This window comes from Panulirus ornatus, chromosome 46 (genome assembly GCF_036320965.1).
Source record: "Panulirus ornatus isolate Po-2019 chromosome 46, ASM3632096v1, whole genome shotgun sequence".
Lineage (NCBI taxonomy): Eukaryota > Metazoa > Arthropoda > Malacostraca > Decapoda > Palinuridae > Panulirus > Panulirus ornatus.
Window position 1 is genome coordinate 39883342 of NC_092269.1, and position 16169 is coordinate 39899510.

The 16169-nt window shown below is 47.4% G+C and overlaps 2 protein-coding genes across 2 annotated transcripts; one reads left to right on the forward strand and one right to left on the reverse strand.

Annotated features, from left to right (window-relative positions):
- On the forward strand, window positions 1-8535 carry LOC139763279 (tenascin-R-like). The gene is made up of 5 exons (XM_071689232.1): window positions 1-1495; window positions 4459-4599; window positions 5033-5145; window positions 5665-5829; window positions 7593-8535. Exons 1-5 carry the CDS (start codon window positions 938-940, stop codon window positions 7951-7953), a joined length of 1338 nt encoding a protein of 445 aa, XP_071545333.1. The 5' UTR covers window positions 1-937; the 3' UTR covers window positions 7954-8535.
- Window positions 8338-15686, reverse strand: LOC139763277 (uncharacterized). The gene is made up of 5 exons (XM_071689230.1): window positions 14429-15686; window positions 11067-11207; window positions 10724-10839; window positions 10261-10425; window positions 8338-9716 (listed from the first exon to the last, which is right to left on the reverse strand). The coding sequence occupies exons 1-5, from the start codon at window positions 15272-15274 to the stop codon at window positions 9365-9367; spliced, it is 1620 nt and encodes a 539-aa protein (XP_071545331.1). The 5' UTR covers window positions 15275-15686; the 3' UTR covers window positions 8338-9364.
- Window positions 15687-16169: the final 483 nt, after the last annotated feature.

Here is a 16169-nt window from a genome sequence, read left to right on the forward strand (position 1 = left end):
AAACGCATTTTCAGTAAAGGCATCAGTTCCACTGACCTCAAAAGCGGATGGTACGATCCTTTGGTATGATGGCCTTATGAGGTAAATACTCAATCCATCACGTCCGAGGCTCTCACTCTCGCGTTCAAAAGCCAGATTGTCGTGTTCAGGGATCGTACTGTTCGCGTTCCTGGTCTTTACAACTTGTGGGTAGGAAACCACAGTGTATATCATGAGACACACGATATGAAATCCCTCAAGGCACTCCTCACCCACAGGTTTCCTGGGACGACAACCAGAGAGGGGGAGCAGCCTCATCCACAGGCCTATTGTGCCAGAAGCCAGTAGCGGCACCAGCCTCATCCCCAGGTCTCTTGGATCTGTGGTCACTATGGGAACAAGATAAAGTTGAGGCCGCAGTACGTCCCATGAGGAACGACTCGACTCATCAACAGAATACGGAAACGACACGAGACATTTTCTCATGCAGGGACCGCTAAAGGATCTCTTTTGCTATCAAGTTAAATAAGTCTTGGGCTCGGGTTTCAAACGTGTATCTCGGATTAAAGGAGCTTTCTTACAGCACAGAGATGTTCCTTAATTACTCTTGGACAAGCAGTGCCGTTTCCCAGTCGTGAGCGAGCGTTTGTAGGAGCAGCAGCATTTCTCTCCATCTTAGACCTGTGTCGCCTCTCTATATCCATCTTATCTGTACAAACTCTCAGGGCGATACCCAGTGATATTGGCGATCACTGATCGGTGTTTCAACACTATACAATAGCAAAGTTCGAGAAACGGAAAAGACTGGAAAAATCTATCTGGATCTAATTTCCAGTTGAACACATGAATAAATGCGCATTTTAAAATTGACAAAAGAAAAGTCAAATTAAACTTGTAAAACAACTGAAAGACAAATACAACTTGGTTCAAAGTGAAGCAAACTCTCACGTGAGTAATAATGCATGATCGAGTGTGGGTGTTGTGTGCCGTGTTGGTGTGGGCGCAGTACACCCAAACAGGCGACCAGCACCTGGACTACGTCATGACCCTGGCCGAGGACCCCCTGTACATCACGTGGAACCGGATGGACAAGATGCCGAAGGAGATCCTCAAGGGGTTCCAGCTCCAGATGGAACACTACCACCTCGCGACCCAGGGTGACCTCCATCACTTGAATTCCAAATTATCGCTTCTGGAAGACAAACTGACCAGCAGCGTTACTAAGGTACAAGCACAGGTCAAGGAAGAAACCCTCTCCAAGCTGACTTCCATGGAGGCCAGAATAAAGGACCAGATGAAGGGCCTCACACGTATCATTACCTCCAATATTGACGTCTTCCTCAGCATCGAGACATACGTCACTAAGACATCCAGGAACTTGTCTGGACTCCTCGATGTTAAGGAAGACACGAGGAACTGCACCAGATTGTTGAGCCAGTTCTCTCAGCTGACGAAGACACCAGAGACTGTGAATGGGTCAGGGTTGGAAGCTTACAACACTGTTCTTATTGAAGAGGTACGTTACTGCTGCTGTTGTAGAGAAGATGGTGGCGGTATGAACGTCATCATTTCTGTTATTTGGTAAAACAGTTCGACGATGTTTAGTTCTGGAACATGACTGTTGTCTACTACGCACTGGCACATATGTTCTTGCGATATGAAACATCTGACTGACGCTTACTACAGATACGTTTCCACTGCCCATGTCACTCATGATCATATTGTAGATTCACTAACAAACCGAAGTCAAATCCAATCTATTAGTATTCACTAGTACCGAACTTTTCCCCCCCAATCACACTCTAGAAAAAATCCTCATCTACAGATAAAACGAAGTCTAATATGCCCATGCCTTGAGCAAGTTTCTTAACGACAGCACATCTGAACACTTTCAATTAAGGTTAGGTACATTTCAGGTCCAGAGATAGAGAGCGCTTCTCCAATTTTTCCAAATTAGAATGTTAAAAAATCTTTGCCAGAAAAGGTAGGACTGTAAACAACCTCTACCGCAATTCTTTCTCATGAAGCTCTCTCTTTAAGTGCCAGGAGCGTCTCAACCAACCCATGTACTAACACAACACGCAGGCAAGATCATCGCATTCATGACCCCACGAACAAGACGAACAGCAGACAACATGACGGTGTTTGTGGTCTGGCTGAGGCTGGACAAGACACTCACGAGAGTTTGCCACAACTGCTGATACCAAACACATGCTACTAACTTACAACCTGAAACATTATCTACTTGACTCGTAAAATCTGTCATTTCAGAGACACTTCCTTTCCTACGTTATTAGGTGATGTTTATCATTATGTTAAAACATGTAATCCTCATAATAATGATGTATCCCCGATTTAAGTAAACTAATCTAACTTCTCCTAGGCTACATAAGGGTTTAAATAACTGCCAAAGTTAGGATGCTCTCACTTGCCTGGGTCAAAATATCCTTATGGATCAAAGGTTTCCACATATCTCCTATAGTAGGAATGATAATTGACTAATCTTACGTCAGTCCAGCAAACAGTGCCGTAGGGTGTACGAACATTCTGGTGACAGTTCACATCTTTTAAGTGGGTTGGGTCTGTCCTCCGCATCACTGCCTACGAGATAGGAGGATTTGCACAATACAGTCGCGTTATTTGCGGAAATAAATACAAGACATCAGCGCAAAGAAGGTCCGATCCAGTTACATCTCTCGCTACCAGAAATCTCTCTCTCTCTCTCTCTCTCTCTCTCTCTCTCTCTCTCTCTCTCTCTCTCTCTCTCTCTCACACGTTTCTCAAGTCTCTCAAGACGTTGTTAGGTACCAGGAACGTGGTTCTGAGGCAAGGACTGTCTCCCACTACCAGCAACCTCCCACTGATCCGAGTAAGAACATTGTACTCCTCAGAACCACACAACTGACCACACTGTACCGACAGACACACAGATATATCCCACCACGACACGACCAGCCAGTACAACGCACCTACAGCTAAAATTCGGAAGTAAAAAAACGTACGTAATTCGTCGCCAGCGTTCCGTTGTTTTCTGTTTATTCTACACACCCTCATACCCAGGCCAAGCCGGTCCGCCAATGAATGTTTGTAAATATTTTACGAAAAATGTCAAAAGGGAAACGAGAATGCTCAAGCGGACACAGAGAAAAATATCAAGGACAGCATAAACAACCATTGGCTTCACTATTTTTCCACGTTGACTCGTCCATTTTTTTCTCTCTCCCTCATACCACCACCACCCAGCACACACACACACAGGGAACCTCACATACCCCGTGCCACCAGCCTCCCCAACCCACGGGGCCGTGCACAACGCCGCCTCTGTAACTTGGTATATAACACGGCCTTCCCTTCCTCCTCCTCCTCCTACTACTACTACTCCTCCTCCTCCCACTGCCCGCCTGGTCTCCCTATTCTCCCGCAAGGTCAACTATCGTATCATCATTATCATTATCATCATAATCATCATCATTACTATTATACCCGACATGGTACGGGCTAAACCATGCCCCAATCTTTAGGCAACTCATATAAAACTGATAACAGGAGAGTTGGTGGTTCGCGAATTCTTGATTTCACTCTTGGTGGGGCAGAGATGGAAGAGCCGTCGCTCCAGATATGCAGTAATATGGGCAGGTGGCATCATGGACAATAGTACGCCATAGATCTGCATTTCTTGAAGAATACATCAAAAAGAAACGAGCGAGATTCGAAAGTACAGGTACATGTGTAGTGACAGTTTTCAAACAGATGAAGTCATGCAGAATATAGTTTCTCCAATGCGTTGCACAGCCTTGGATCAAAATGGAAATATGTTCAGAGCCAGACATAAGTGTGTGTATCAGAGTGAGAAGAGGAAGGACCCTGAGATGAAGTATGTAAAGGGGAATCGTTGGTTTAACAATAAACTAGGCTACAAGGCTAAAAAAAAAAAAAGTAATTCAGGGAAAGATGAGAGAGGGAAGGCCCTAGGACAGATCCCTGAGGTACTCCAGTCTTGGTAAGATAAGGTGGTGGAGACGTCCTTCCGTCAATGACGATTGAAATAGAACGTAATGGAAAACTTTCTTTAAGGTACAAGATGAGACTTACACCACACGTCCCTAAACGCATGAGTAAGACACTTTATACGCACACCAAACGTTTCCAACTCGTGAAGAGACAAAAGTTATTCCATAAAATCACTTGCGCAAAAATGCACTGCACTCAGGAAAACTTTTCCTCCTAGCAAATGCTGCAACTCAGGTGTGGGAAATTGTGGAAATTTCAGTTTTACAACATACGTGCATGGCAAAGACAATCGTGACACACGGACCCTCGCAGGAAAATCATTTCTGTGCTGAACGCGATAGCAACTTGCTCATCTTTGTATCAGCAGATCTAACCTCATGTTTACGCTCCAGGCAGGTTAAAGCCTTACAGCGTAGACCACCCTTAATAGGCATTAGACATCTACAAATTTCATGTTGTCCTCCTCAGACTGTGCAGGAGCTGAGGTCGGCCGTGGCCCAACTGCGGGAGTCGCCCGCCTTCCTACCCCGGGACTGTTCCGACCTTCACTGGCACCAGCCCCAATCCCCCAGCGGCGTCTTCCAGACCTACCCTACCATGGACCCTAAGGTACAGTACCGTCTTCCAAAACCAGCTTAAGATGGACCATAACGTACAGTATTGCCTTCCAGACCTAACCCACCCCTCGACCCTTCCAGACCTAACCCACCACGGACCCTTCCAGACCTAACCCCCCCCCCCCCCCTCGACCCTTCCAGACCTAACCCCCGCCCGACCCTTCCAGACCTAACCCATCCCCAACCCTTCCAGACGTAACCCAACCCCGACCCTTCCAGATCTAACCCATCCCCCGACCCTTCCAGATCTAACCCATCCCCCGACCCTTCCAGACCTAACCCATCCCCCGACCCTTCCAGACCTAACCCATCCCCCGACCCTTCCAGACCTAACCCACCACGGACCCTCAGATCTAGTACCGTGCGAGGTTCGAGACCCGTGTATAAGGTACTGTGTTAGTGACTTGTTTACTTGCGGTCGACAGGTGGCGGTAGCGGTGTGGTGTGACATGGGGCAAGACGGAGCCACGGACGACGGCGGCTGGACCGTCATTCTTAGGCGTCAGAATACTTCTTGGGGCCTTACTGACTTCAACAGGTAAGGTGTTTCGTCCCGGAAGCTGTTTGTCTTCCTCACATACACTTAAGAGTTGCTGGCATCACTGCACAAACAGGTACACACTCCTCACACATACCACAGGCCAACGTTCACACGACCGAACTCGTTATCCTTAAAGCAAAGTTTTCCTGCTGTGTGCTTGCCCTGACGAATGGTAAACTCTCGTCGTAATTACTTATTTCTCGGGGAAGAAATACATAAATGGGTGACCACGACGATACAGCAAGCACCAGGGATACAGCACAGCTGACCTTACCACAAACAGAAAACGTATTAGGTACTTATTCCAAATTTCATGCAATAATCTGACCAACCCACTCCACGGTTTACATACTAATAAATCATTCCCAAATATTCTATCGTTTTCAGGAATGCAAAAAGGGTTTCCTTAATGACACAGGGAATGAATGTTCGGGGGGAAATCTCATCATGACCTTTTATTATCTATGTCAAGATAAAGGTGCTGCTAGCTTAACTGTGGTCTTGGGCTCCCCGCAGGACGTGGTCAGAGTACCGCGCAGGGTTCGGTATGCCGGGAGAGGGCGAGTGGTGGTACGGTCTGGCCTCCCTCCACGCCCTCACCTACCGCCAGCCTTACGAGGTCCACTTCCTCATGCACGACATGGAACTGGGCTACTTTGAGGCCCACTACAATTCCTTCAGGTATGTTCCAGGGCAAGTACGAGTGTTCTAAGATTACTGGATAATCTTCAAGCATGCTTCATGCCAGCTGCATTTGTTCCAGACCCACTTTACCACCATTATCTCTTTTCCAAGGCAAAATCATGTTTTCAAGGTCTACTATACCGCTTCTGGGTATGATCCAGTCTTGTTGTGCTACCTTCAGGTATGTTCCAGCACGAGCATACCAATTCCAGGACCTCAACATTACCTTTCGGGGATGTTTAACCAATACAAAAAATCTATTCCAGGCCCGCTGTGAAAGTCCTCTTGCCACTTCCAAGTCTGTTGCAAGCTCAGCATATTATCTTCAGGTTCATTCCATAAGCACTAAACCACCTTCAGGTACATCTGTCCCAAGGTTTATACACCACCTCCAGGTTTGTTCCAGTCTCAGCATATGGTTTCCTGATTCAGTACTCCACTTTCACAGGTGCCAGAGACCCAATATATAAGTTTCAATTTCAGTAACTCTTCCAAGTATGTTCCCGTTCCGGTATACCTATTCAAGACCTACATTACCAACGAATACGCTTCAGACACCGAGCATGTGTTTCTTGCTTAATGCAACTGTGTGTGTCTAAACTTAATAAACCATGTTTCATATCCAGTAAACCTCTTCCAAGTTCGGTGTACCAGCTTCAAGTGCGTGTACACCATGGTACGCTTTTCCTGGGTGCACCTCACACTCAAGTGTCCCTGTCATGTATCTGGAGAAATGGTATTTCTCTAGGCCTTTACGTGCTGTGACCAAGTCCTGATGACATATACATACGTCTTCAACTTTCCCGCCCACGTCTCTAAGAATACATAAATGCCATGTGTTACCAGCATTTCTAAATCAAAATGAAAATCCTCAAGGTTATCCACGGATCACCAAGGCGGGAAGACGTCACACATGTGCGCAAGAAAGTACTGTGGAAGGATTAAATACGTCTTTAAATGTCTGAATACGTCCATGCTTTCTAGAGGTATATATATAAATATATAGATACTATGACAAATCTAACGATGCCTCTGAAAACAATCATGGGATTAGCACGTCGTGCCTTCCATGTGGGCCTCATGACGGCGAGTCGAGATCTGATCGCCTAGCATCGAGCCAAAGATCTTGAGGCGTATGATTGGCTGGTATCACTTGGCTGCGACTGTTAACAAAGAAAATTAGTTTCTTTGTTCCTTCATATTTAGCTCAACCAGGGGAGGCAGCTTTTCCAAACATTTCCCCGACGTCAGAGGACCCAGTACGTACCTGAAGTGACCATTACTTGGGGAAATCTTGCAACGTTTAACATCCAGGAAACGACCACAACAACAACAACAACAACACCATCCACAACCTCTGGAAGCAAATACTTCAACCCGGTATCAACAACAAACATCAACCTCAAGTTCCTGCTCTAACAAGCAAACATTCACGGAGAGATTTAAAATGAGATGTCTGAAAAATAGACAAGGATGTGCGTGTGTGTGTGTGTGTGTGTGTGTGTGTGTGTGTGTGTGTGTGTGTCAGCATTTGTAACTATTTCACGATCCTTATTTTGAAGCTTTAATGCTTAACATTTGCCCCTTGACCATGTCCCATCAACCTGAAGGCACGTCACCCATCCCCTGACCTTGTCCCTCTACAAAGGGTTAGCCAACCATCCCGTGACCTTACGTTTAACACCCATACCTCGAACCTATTCCTGCATAGGGTCACCACCAACCAACACCTTGACCTTACACTGTTCCTCCTCCGGCAGGGTGGAGGACGAAGCTCATGGTTTCCGCCTGGTCGCCGAGGGCTTCACGGGGAACGTGACGACAGACGCATTCAAGATGGAGCACCAGGGACGGTGGCCCTTCAGCACCTGGGACCGGGACCAGGACGGGTGGCAGGCTGGGAGCTGTGCCCTGCAGTACGCCGGCGGCTGGTGGTACAACAACTGTGTCTACCTCACCCTGACGGCTCCCTACCCTGCCAGCCTGGACCGTTCGGCGAAGACCATCCGCTGGCTCAAGATGGACAACCTGCAGACCCTCGTTCTTGATGATGTCACGGTCAAGGTCCGACCGGCGAACTACGCCCACAGGTTCGACTCTCGCCTCCCCAAACACGCATAATGGTCCTTAGTGGGTGAGACATTATCTTGGTACCGTTCGTATCCCATCAAAATCAGGAGAAAATAGAAGAAAAACAAATACCGACATGTATAGACCCATGGTCTTGGGGGACATATGGTTCGTCCCTTCAGTAAAGACCTTTTGTCGTGGGCTTCGAACTGGCTCTTCCTGTAAGCATGAGTCAATAAAAGGATTGAAACTGAAATCGTCATACCCAAGGGTAGTGCTGTCAGGTTCAAGGGGTTAGTAAGGAGAACTCACGAATCAAGAACAGAGGTACACAAGAGTCAGGTGTTGAGAGAGTTTCTGCAACATGTACTATTCGTCAGCAACACTACACTCCACATTAGTCTTCTACTTTGTGTAGGATCAAGAATATCCAACTCTATTTATGCACTCTATGATGTTTATCTAAAATCCCAAAACAACATTTCAAGTAAGCAGTCTGGAAAAGTTACATTTTTCAAAGTTCAGAACTTGGCTAACTACAGTCAGGTAACATACTGTACACACAAGTGGATGGCACAGGTAAATTATTTCTTTTACAAAAAAAAATAAAGAAAAATTTAATTAAAAAAAAAATCCATTAGTATGTTATATGACAGGAACTACCTTCTAACAACAGTAAGAACCACACTACATACCAGAGACAATATTCTCCATATCTACTACAAGATAAAAGATAACTACAGTCACCTGGGAATAATTACCACGACAACTTGCCAGGAGTGTGAGGTGTCGCCCAGCTCCTCCCTGGCTGACACAGCAGGTGAACAAACTCCCGTGATATAGTTAACTCTTAGGTCACACCACACATTACAGTTCAACCCAACTATTACAATTTTACATGCCTTCCTACCGACAATTTATATGCCTTGCTACCGAAAGTGTATATACCTTGCTACCGATAGTTTATATACCTTGCTACCAACAGTTTATATACCTTGCTACCAACAGTTTACATACCTTGCTACTGACACTTTACATACCTTGCTACTGAGTTTATATACCGTGCTACCGAGTTTATATACCTTGCTACCGACAGTGTATATACCTTGCTACCCATACTAACTTTCTTATGTTACTCTCAAACTTTTGTGTCATCAGCCACTTTGTTCTTTTAGGTACAAAAAATATCTGATGATAGAATCAATTAAAGAGTACTGAACTTACCAAATAATTAATGATGTTTCTATCACTCGGCTGTTCGTGTTATCCGTAATTCCTGGTATTGTCATCAGTCACTATTGTTTGTCCTTGCCAATAACAATGACGTTTTGAGGCAAATGGTCCTCCTCGACACCTCGTGTGTTTACCATTTTCTGAAGTCAAATATTATGTTGTTTCCTCCTTCTTCCCTCCTGCCCTGTGGGAGGCACGAGCCTCCAGCGATGTGAGGGACGACACCTCCCTAATCAACGGCATGAGCCTGGAACCTCTGGCCGTAGTTGGCCGGTCTGATCTGGACGGTCACGTCGTCCAGGACGAGCCAGCCGTCTTCATCGTCCGTGACCCAACGGATGGTCTTGGCCGAGCGCTGGGAGGAGGTCGGGAAGGGCGCCGTCAGCGTGGCGTAGTGGCAGGCGTTGAACCACCAGCCACCGCTGTTGCTGACGGCGCAGTTGCCTTCGTCCCATTCATCATTGTCCCGGTCTGGTGTGGTGAAAGGACTCCCGTGGTGCATGGAAGAGAGGGCGTCCACGCTCACGTTCCCGGAGTAGCCGTCCACGATCAGCCGGTAGTTCTTGGCCTCATCCTCCACCCTGGGAAGACACATGGCCAGAATGAGTGTTAACCTGGTGAAGGACTGACTCTCTCTCTCTCTCTCTCTCTGACCTACCAGGCTCACAACCAGGAAGATGGTATGCACAAGACGAAGAAACAGTCGGTGATCAGAAATTTTCGTTGAGAGAGAGAGAGAGAGAGAGAGAGAGAGAGAGAGAGAGAGAGAGAGAGAGAGAGAGACTTGTTAAGTCAGCACAGACCATATCACTATGATGAAATGCTCGTCAACCATCCCAGCTCCACCGACAGACCACATTTGCTCGCCCTAGCATTCAGCCTCTACTGCAGTGCCGTACACTTCAGGGAGTGGCGTAGCGAAACGGGTACAAGTAAATTAGTTCTAAAGCATTTTCAAAGGTGTAATGGTACTGGAATTGTTGTATTAGGCTTAGGAAAGATACAATAGGCTTGAGAAGTACCTGAAGTTGGAGTGGCAGGCCTGGAAAAGATGCTCTGGACCTGGAAAATAAATGCCCTTGGTGCTGATGGCATGCAAGTGGTGCAACTGGATCCGGTACAAACCTGAAGGTAGAGTAGAGTGCCTGGAAGAGGCCGCGTTCTATGTCGTGCATGAGGAAGTGGACCTCGTAAGGCTGGCGGTAGGTGAGGGCGTGGAGGGAGGACAGACCGTACCACCATTCGCCCTCCCCCGGCATACCGAACCCTGCGCGGTACTCTGACCACGTCCTGCGGAGATGAAAAACGTTTAACATCGACTCAGTTCGGACTATGACGCAGGTGAAACATGGAGGGTGAACTCTGGAGATGACACTATTACCAAGTTTCATAGCAATGCTAACAGACAACGTGTCTGTCCTGAAGTGGTCGAAATGACAACGCTTATTGTCATCGGGGATTATAGCAAACACCAGCATGTCTCCCTCGTATACTCAAGTCTGAGAAGAAACTGTTTCTTCCCATTAAAAAAATATGGTCATTTGTCGACGACCCAGCACATGCGCGAGAGAGAGACACCCACACACACCTGTTGAAACTGGTCAGGCCCCAGGTAGTGTTGCGTCGTCTGAGAATGACGGTCCAGCCACCGTCCTCTTTAGCACCACCTTCTTCTCCCATGTCGCACCAGACAGTCACGGGTGCCTACGGGATAAGAGCGGAAGTTAAACAACGAAAGACAATACGTTCCAAGTGAAAATTCAAGCAGCCATCTGCCGTGTTCCGTATCTGAATGCGAGATGCTCAGGGTTGGATTGGAAAAGTTTGGACGATGGCATCTTACCTCAAGCCCCATGGCTAGATAGGTCTGGGAGACAGTACGCTACTTTAGGGTCCATGGGAGGGGTAGGTTCTGGAAGACGGTACTGTACCTTAGGGTCCATGGTAGGGTAGGTCTGGTAGATGCCGCTGGGAGCCTCTGGATGCTGCCAGTGCTGGTCTGAGCAATCCCGCGGGAGAAACACCCTGGAATCCCGCATCTGTCCCAACGCTGCCGTCAGCTGACTGACTGACTGTAATGAAGTGAGTAAAATGTGACATCAGGAACATGAACACATGAACACATGTCATAAATCAGCAGCCAAACATATATCACCCTATGTAACAAGAAAAATCGTTATATATATATATATATATATATATATATATATATATATATATATATATATATATATATAGTTTCTAATTTACCATATTTATTTTGTTATGTGCAAAAAGACAAAGCAACTTAATCTATTAGATTGATGTCTTTCTTTTAAGACATTGTCTTCCTGTAAAAGATATTGTCTTCCTGAGCTTTTTCTCCCTAAATAAGTCATGCTATGATTAATACTGTTAAGACAGACAGACAGACAGACAGACAGGTCTTAGATACGGAGACCTAGTTCACACCGTCAAAGCTGAGTGCACGATGCCTTACTTTCCTGAAGGAAACCCTGAAAAAAATGCACTTGGACGCTTTGACATTACGGACGTGTTGACGATGGCCAGAAGAAGGAAGCATCGAAAGGGCAGGACCAGGGGAAGCGTGGGAGGCAGGAGGCAAAGGAACACGGCTGGAAGAGGCAAGATTAAGGAAAAAAAAGTTAAACAAAGTCTTGAGACGAGTTCCAGATAAGAAGGCAGAGGTTGACTTTATCCAAACAGACCGATAAAACATCATTTGGGAGCGAAGAAAGTGGGACTATTTACAGCTCACTGCATAAGTTCCCATCACTGGCTGAAGGCAACTGTGCATCTCTTCAACATTTCCTACAACAAGATTTTAAATCTTAGAAAAGCGAGCCATCAGACGGATTTTTCATAACTATGAGTTGAACTCAACAAAAGTAAGAAAAAGAAGTCAATAATAATGTAGGTTTGCTGGGTAGGAGGTGGGAAAATGTAGACAGGAGTAACACAACACTGGTCGCCTCATTACTTTGTGTGTAGCCAGTCTGTCAGATCCGACTCTGAGCTTCTGAAGGGGAAATCGTCAGCTCAACCCCAGTCACGTATCCCAACTCTTGCTCAACTGACGGATAAATTTGGCGGTATTCTCCCGCTGGGGGAGGAGGGGGAGATGGATGGAAGGGGTTCTTCGATACAGATAACCAGTAATGGTTGTGGTGGCCATATGTGCTGAGAACAATCTCGAGCACCTGAAGGTGTCGTTAAACTTGACGCTGACAGACCTAATGACACTGAAGCCTAATCAACAAACCCAGAAACCCGCCAGTAATGGCGTCCTCCAGCACAGGAACCCGCCAGTAATGGCGTCCTCCAGCACAGAAACCCGCCAGTAATGGCGTCCTCCAGCCCAGGAACCCGCCAGCATTTGCGTCCTCAAGAGCATGATTTATGGTCATAAGGCCGAAGGCACCCAAGCAGATCATGACGACCCTCCAGGTCATTATATGACTCACAGCAAATAATGACCATGCAGAACCTCACAAGACGTCAAACATATGACACAAATTATGGTGAATATATCAGTGACGGTCAACAGCAACTCACACCAAGTAAATAGAGAGATCCACTGTCTGAGGGCACGACTCTCTGTGGACGGGGGTGAACCTGTTCTCACGCACTGAGTGGATGACCTCATCCCAATAATGTGTGAGTGAGTGAGGGAGGGAGAGGAGCAATCAAGAGGATTAAGAAAACTGAAAACTATACATATAAACCACGAAACACGAGTGAAAGGGGGGGGGGGGGGGAAAAGAAAGAAAGACAAAGAGAAACCGAGAGGAGGATGGAGACAGAAGGACTGGAAGAGGGGATTCGATGCTGTGTACACACAGCCGAGACTGCGTGTGGCGGGAGCCAGGGAGCCGCGGACCACTGCCTGGAATGGTCCTCACGACTGCAGACAGCGGAGGGTCCGCGGGTACAGCAGATAACCCTCTACTGTGCATCTCTGACCATCGGGAAGAGGTGCTCAATGTATGCGCAAGAGATTTTCGGCTTTGATCTTTGTTTTGGTATATGGTCTATACACCAAGACCAGGACCCGTCAACATTGCCACCCTGCAGCAATATCAATACTGCCACACACAAACCTTCTGGCAGCCTGTGTGACACAACACAACACAACACAACACAAACCTTCTGGCAGCTGTGTGACACAACACAACAACACAACTTACGTAATACAACTTCAACTGAATACAGCCCTGTATCACCACCCTGGGTGAGTGGATACGAACCCTGCAGTCTACCAAGGACTACATCACGTTACAGTCGACCACTTACCCCCACGCCAGGCTACCAGGGGTTACATCATGTAGCCTACTAGGGGTGCATGGGCTGTGGTGCCCCCCCCCCCCTTCCTCACCCTCACCCCTTGCTGTGGGGTGGGCGGAGCCAGGAGCCCTCTCCCCTCCAGCTGGGGGAGGAGGGAGGGGGGAGGAGCATGGTTTCACACAAAGAATCTTTGTTCGTTTTCCTTATGACATCTAAAGCCTGCGAGTTTACGTCTCTCATGCACTTATTTATATACAACCACATATACATGTAAAATAAACTCCGAACACACGGACACACACAGGAAGATACAGGGCAGGCGCTTGTGGTTGTACACATCGTATAGCGAGGTAAGAACTGCTCATGACAGACTTACTGCTACTGTTAGCACAGTTACTGTTACTGTTAGCACGGTTACTGTTACTGCTACTGTTAGCACAGTTGTTACTGCTACTGTTAGTACGGTTACTATTACTGCTACTGTTAGCACGGTTACTGTTACTGCTACTGTTAGCACGGTTACTGCTACTGTTAACACGGTTACTGTTACTGCTGCTGTTAACACGGTTACTGCTACTGTTAGCACTGTTACTGTTACTGCTACTGTTAGCAGGGTTACTGTTACTGCTGCTGTTAACACGGTTACTGTTACTGCTACTGTTAGCACTGTTACTGTTACTGCTACTGTTAGCAGGGTTACTGTTACTGCTGCTGTTAACACGGTTACTGTTACTGCTACTGTTAGCACGGTTACTGTTACTGCTACTGTTAGCAGGGTTACTGTTACTGCTACTGTTAGCAGGGTTACTGTTATAGCTGTTATTGCTCACGCTTATGATAAAACCTCTGCCACTATTGTCACTATACAGTGCTGATGATGCAGCCAGAGGCGCACCCTACGACTCATCTACAGCTACCATTCCCAGTGTCAGAACTACAGTCGTTGTTAGTCTAGCTCTACCACTTCTGCCGAGTCTACAGGGGCCACTGTAGGGTACAGTGAGTGTACCTCGCTGTCCACGTTACTGCAGGAACCTTGAGGACTTCCAGCCGCCATTAGCTCTGAGATCTTATCTACCAACGTGGAGCAGGTGCTGGTGTGATCAACGTCTTCGTCCGTCCCCGTCAGCAGCTCGTTAATCTTCCTGAAGTGGGCGTTGAAGGTGGCCAGGGCGTCGTCACTTTTGGAGGCCAAGGTTCCCGACAAGGTGGTCAGCTGCTCCGCCACAGAGGACTCGAGCGAGGTCAGCTGGCCTGTGATTCGGCTCACAATTCTGGTTTCCATGGCGGAGGCGGTCGTTACAGACACCGCTGACTCCTCGCTGGCCACAGTAACGTTTCTGCTCGAGGCAGCAGGAGCCACGCCCGTCAGTGACCCGAGGACGGTGTTGATGTGTTCTATCAGCTTGTTCTCCAAAGCCGAGACTTTGACATCCACGTGCAGTTCTAACTTCTGCACAGCCTCGTCGGCGTCGGCCCGCATGTGTACCGTATAAAAGTTCTCGATCCAGGACGACAAGTAGGTATTGACCTGAGCCACCTTGTTCAAGACATTGCTCAGGGTGTTCATAATGTTGCTGTCGATGGCACTCGTCCTCACGTTCAGCTGGGACATGAGGGAGCTGAACTTGTTCTCCATGTCACGCTTCATCTCGCTCACGTATTTCTGCATCTTACCCTCGAACGCGGTGACAATCTCCCCCGAGAGATTGTCCAGACGATCCCAGACGGGCTGTAGCGGGTCTTCCACCAGTGTGTTCTCGTAGTCAGAGGAGGAGAACGTTGCTGATGTAACCTCAGGTGACGGCAGAAGGCCAGCCACCCACACCCACAACATGACGGTAGACAGATTCATATTCACAGTAACAACTTCTTATTTCAAAGGCTCAGAGCATAAACAGGTTCCGCTTGGGTTATAGACCTTAAATGATCTGTTCAAGTTTATGTTATTATAACACTTTCTTTACTCTCCCCAGCTGGAGATGAGGACACTTGTATTATCACCGGCCGGAGAAATGCACGACCACGTCTCTCCTCTGTAGTTTCTGCCAGTAGGAAGACACTTCTTCACGTGTGTTATGTTTCTGCCAGTAGGGTCACGAGCGTCTACAGGGATCCGGGACGACGTGCCTCACATGAGAGATCTCCCTGACTTCCAGTATCGTTCATGGTCCCCGGGAATCACTCCAGACGCAGTGAGGAGCAAGGGAAGAGCGAGTGAGAGGGCGACCTCACCACACCAAGGCCGTGGGCAAACTGGGCAGACAGGCAGGCCCACACTACTCTCCATAAACAAACCAATTTGCTCTCCTATTTCTCGCCCTTCTCATTTCTTTTTTTGTTTACCGCAGACGAGGGTTGCCTTCTTACCTTCTGCTGCTCCGGTATCCTGTTTTTTGACATTGTACTCTTTATTTTTCTTTATTACTGTTCTTGTACTTAATTTCCCAGTTTGGTTTCGCGTTTTGCTTCTCTTCATCACTTTCTCATATTCATCCATTCACATTTTCTATTCCTTTTTCTTCTCCATTCTCCTTCTCTTTCCTCTTTTTGGCCTTATACTTTTCTTTCTTTTTCTACCTCCTACACATTTTCTCAAGCCTTCCCCAGGTCCGTCCAGCCTTCCCCAGGTCACTCCTGCCCTCCCCAGGTCCCTCCAGACCTCTCCAGGTCCCTCCAGACCTCTCCAGGTCCCTCCTCACCAGACCGGGTCCCCTCTTCCTCCGTGGCCGATGTTTACATTAGCGAGG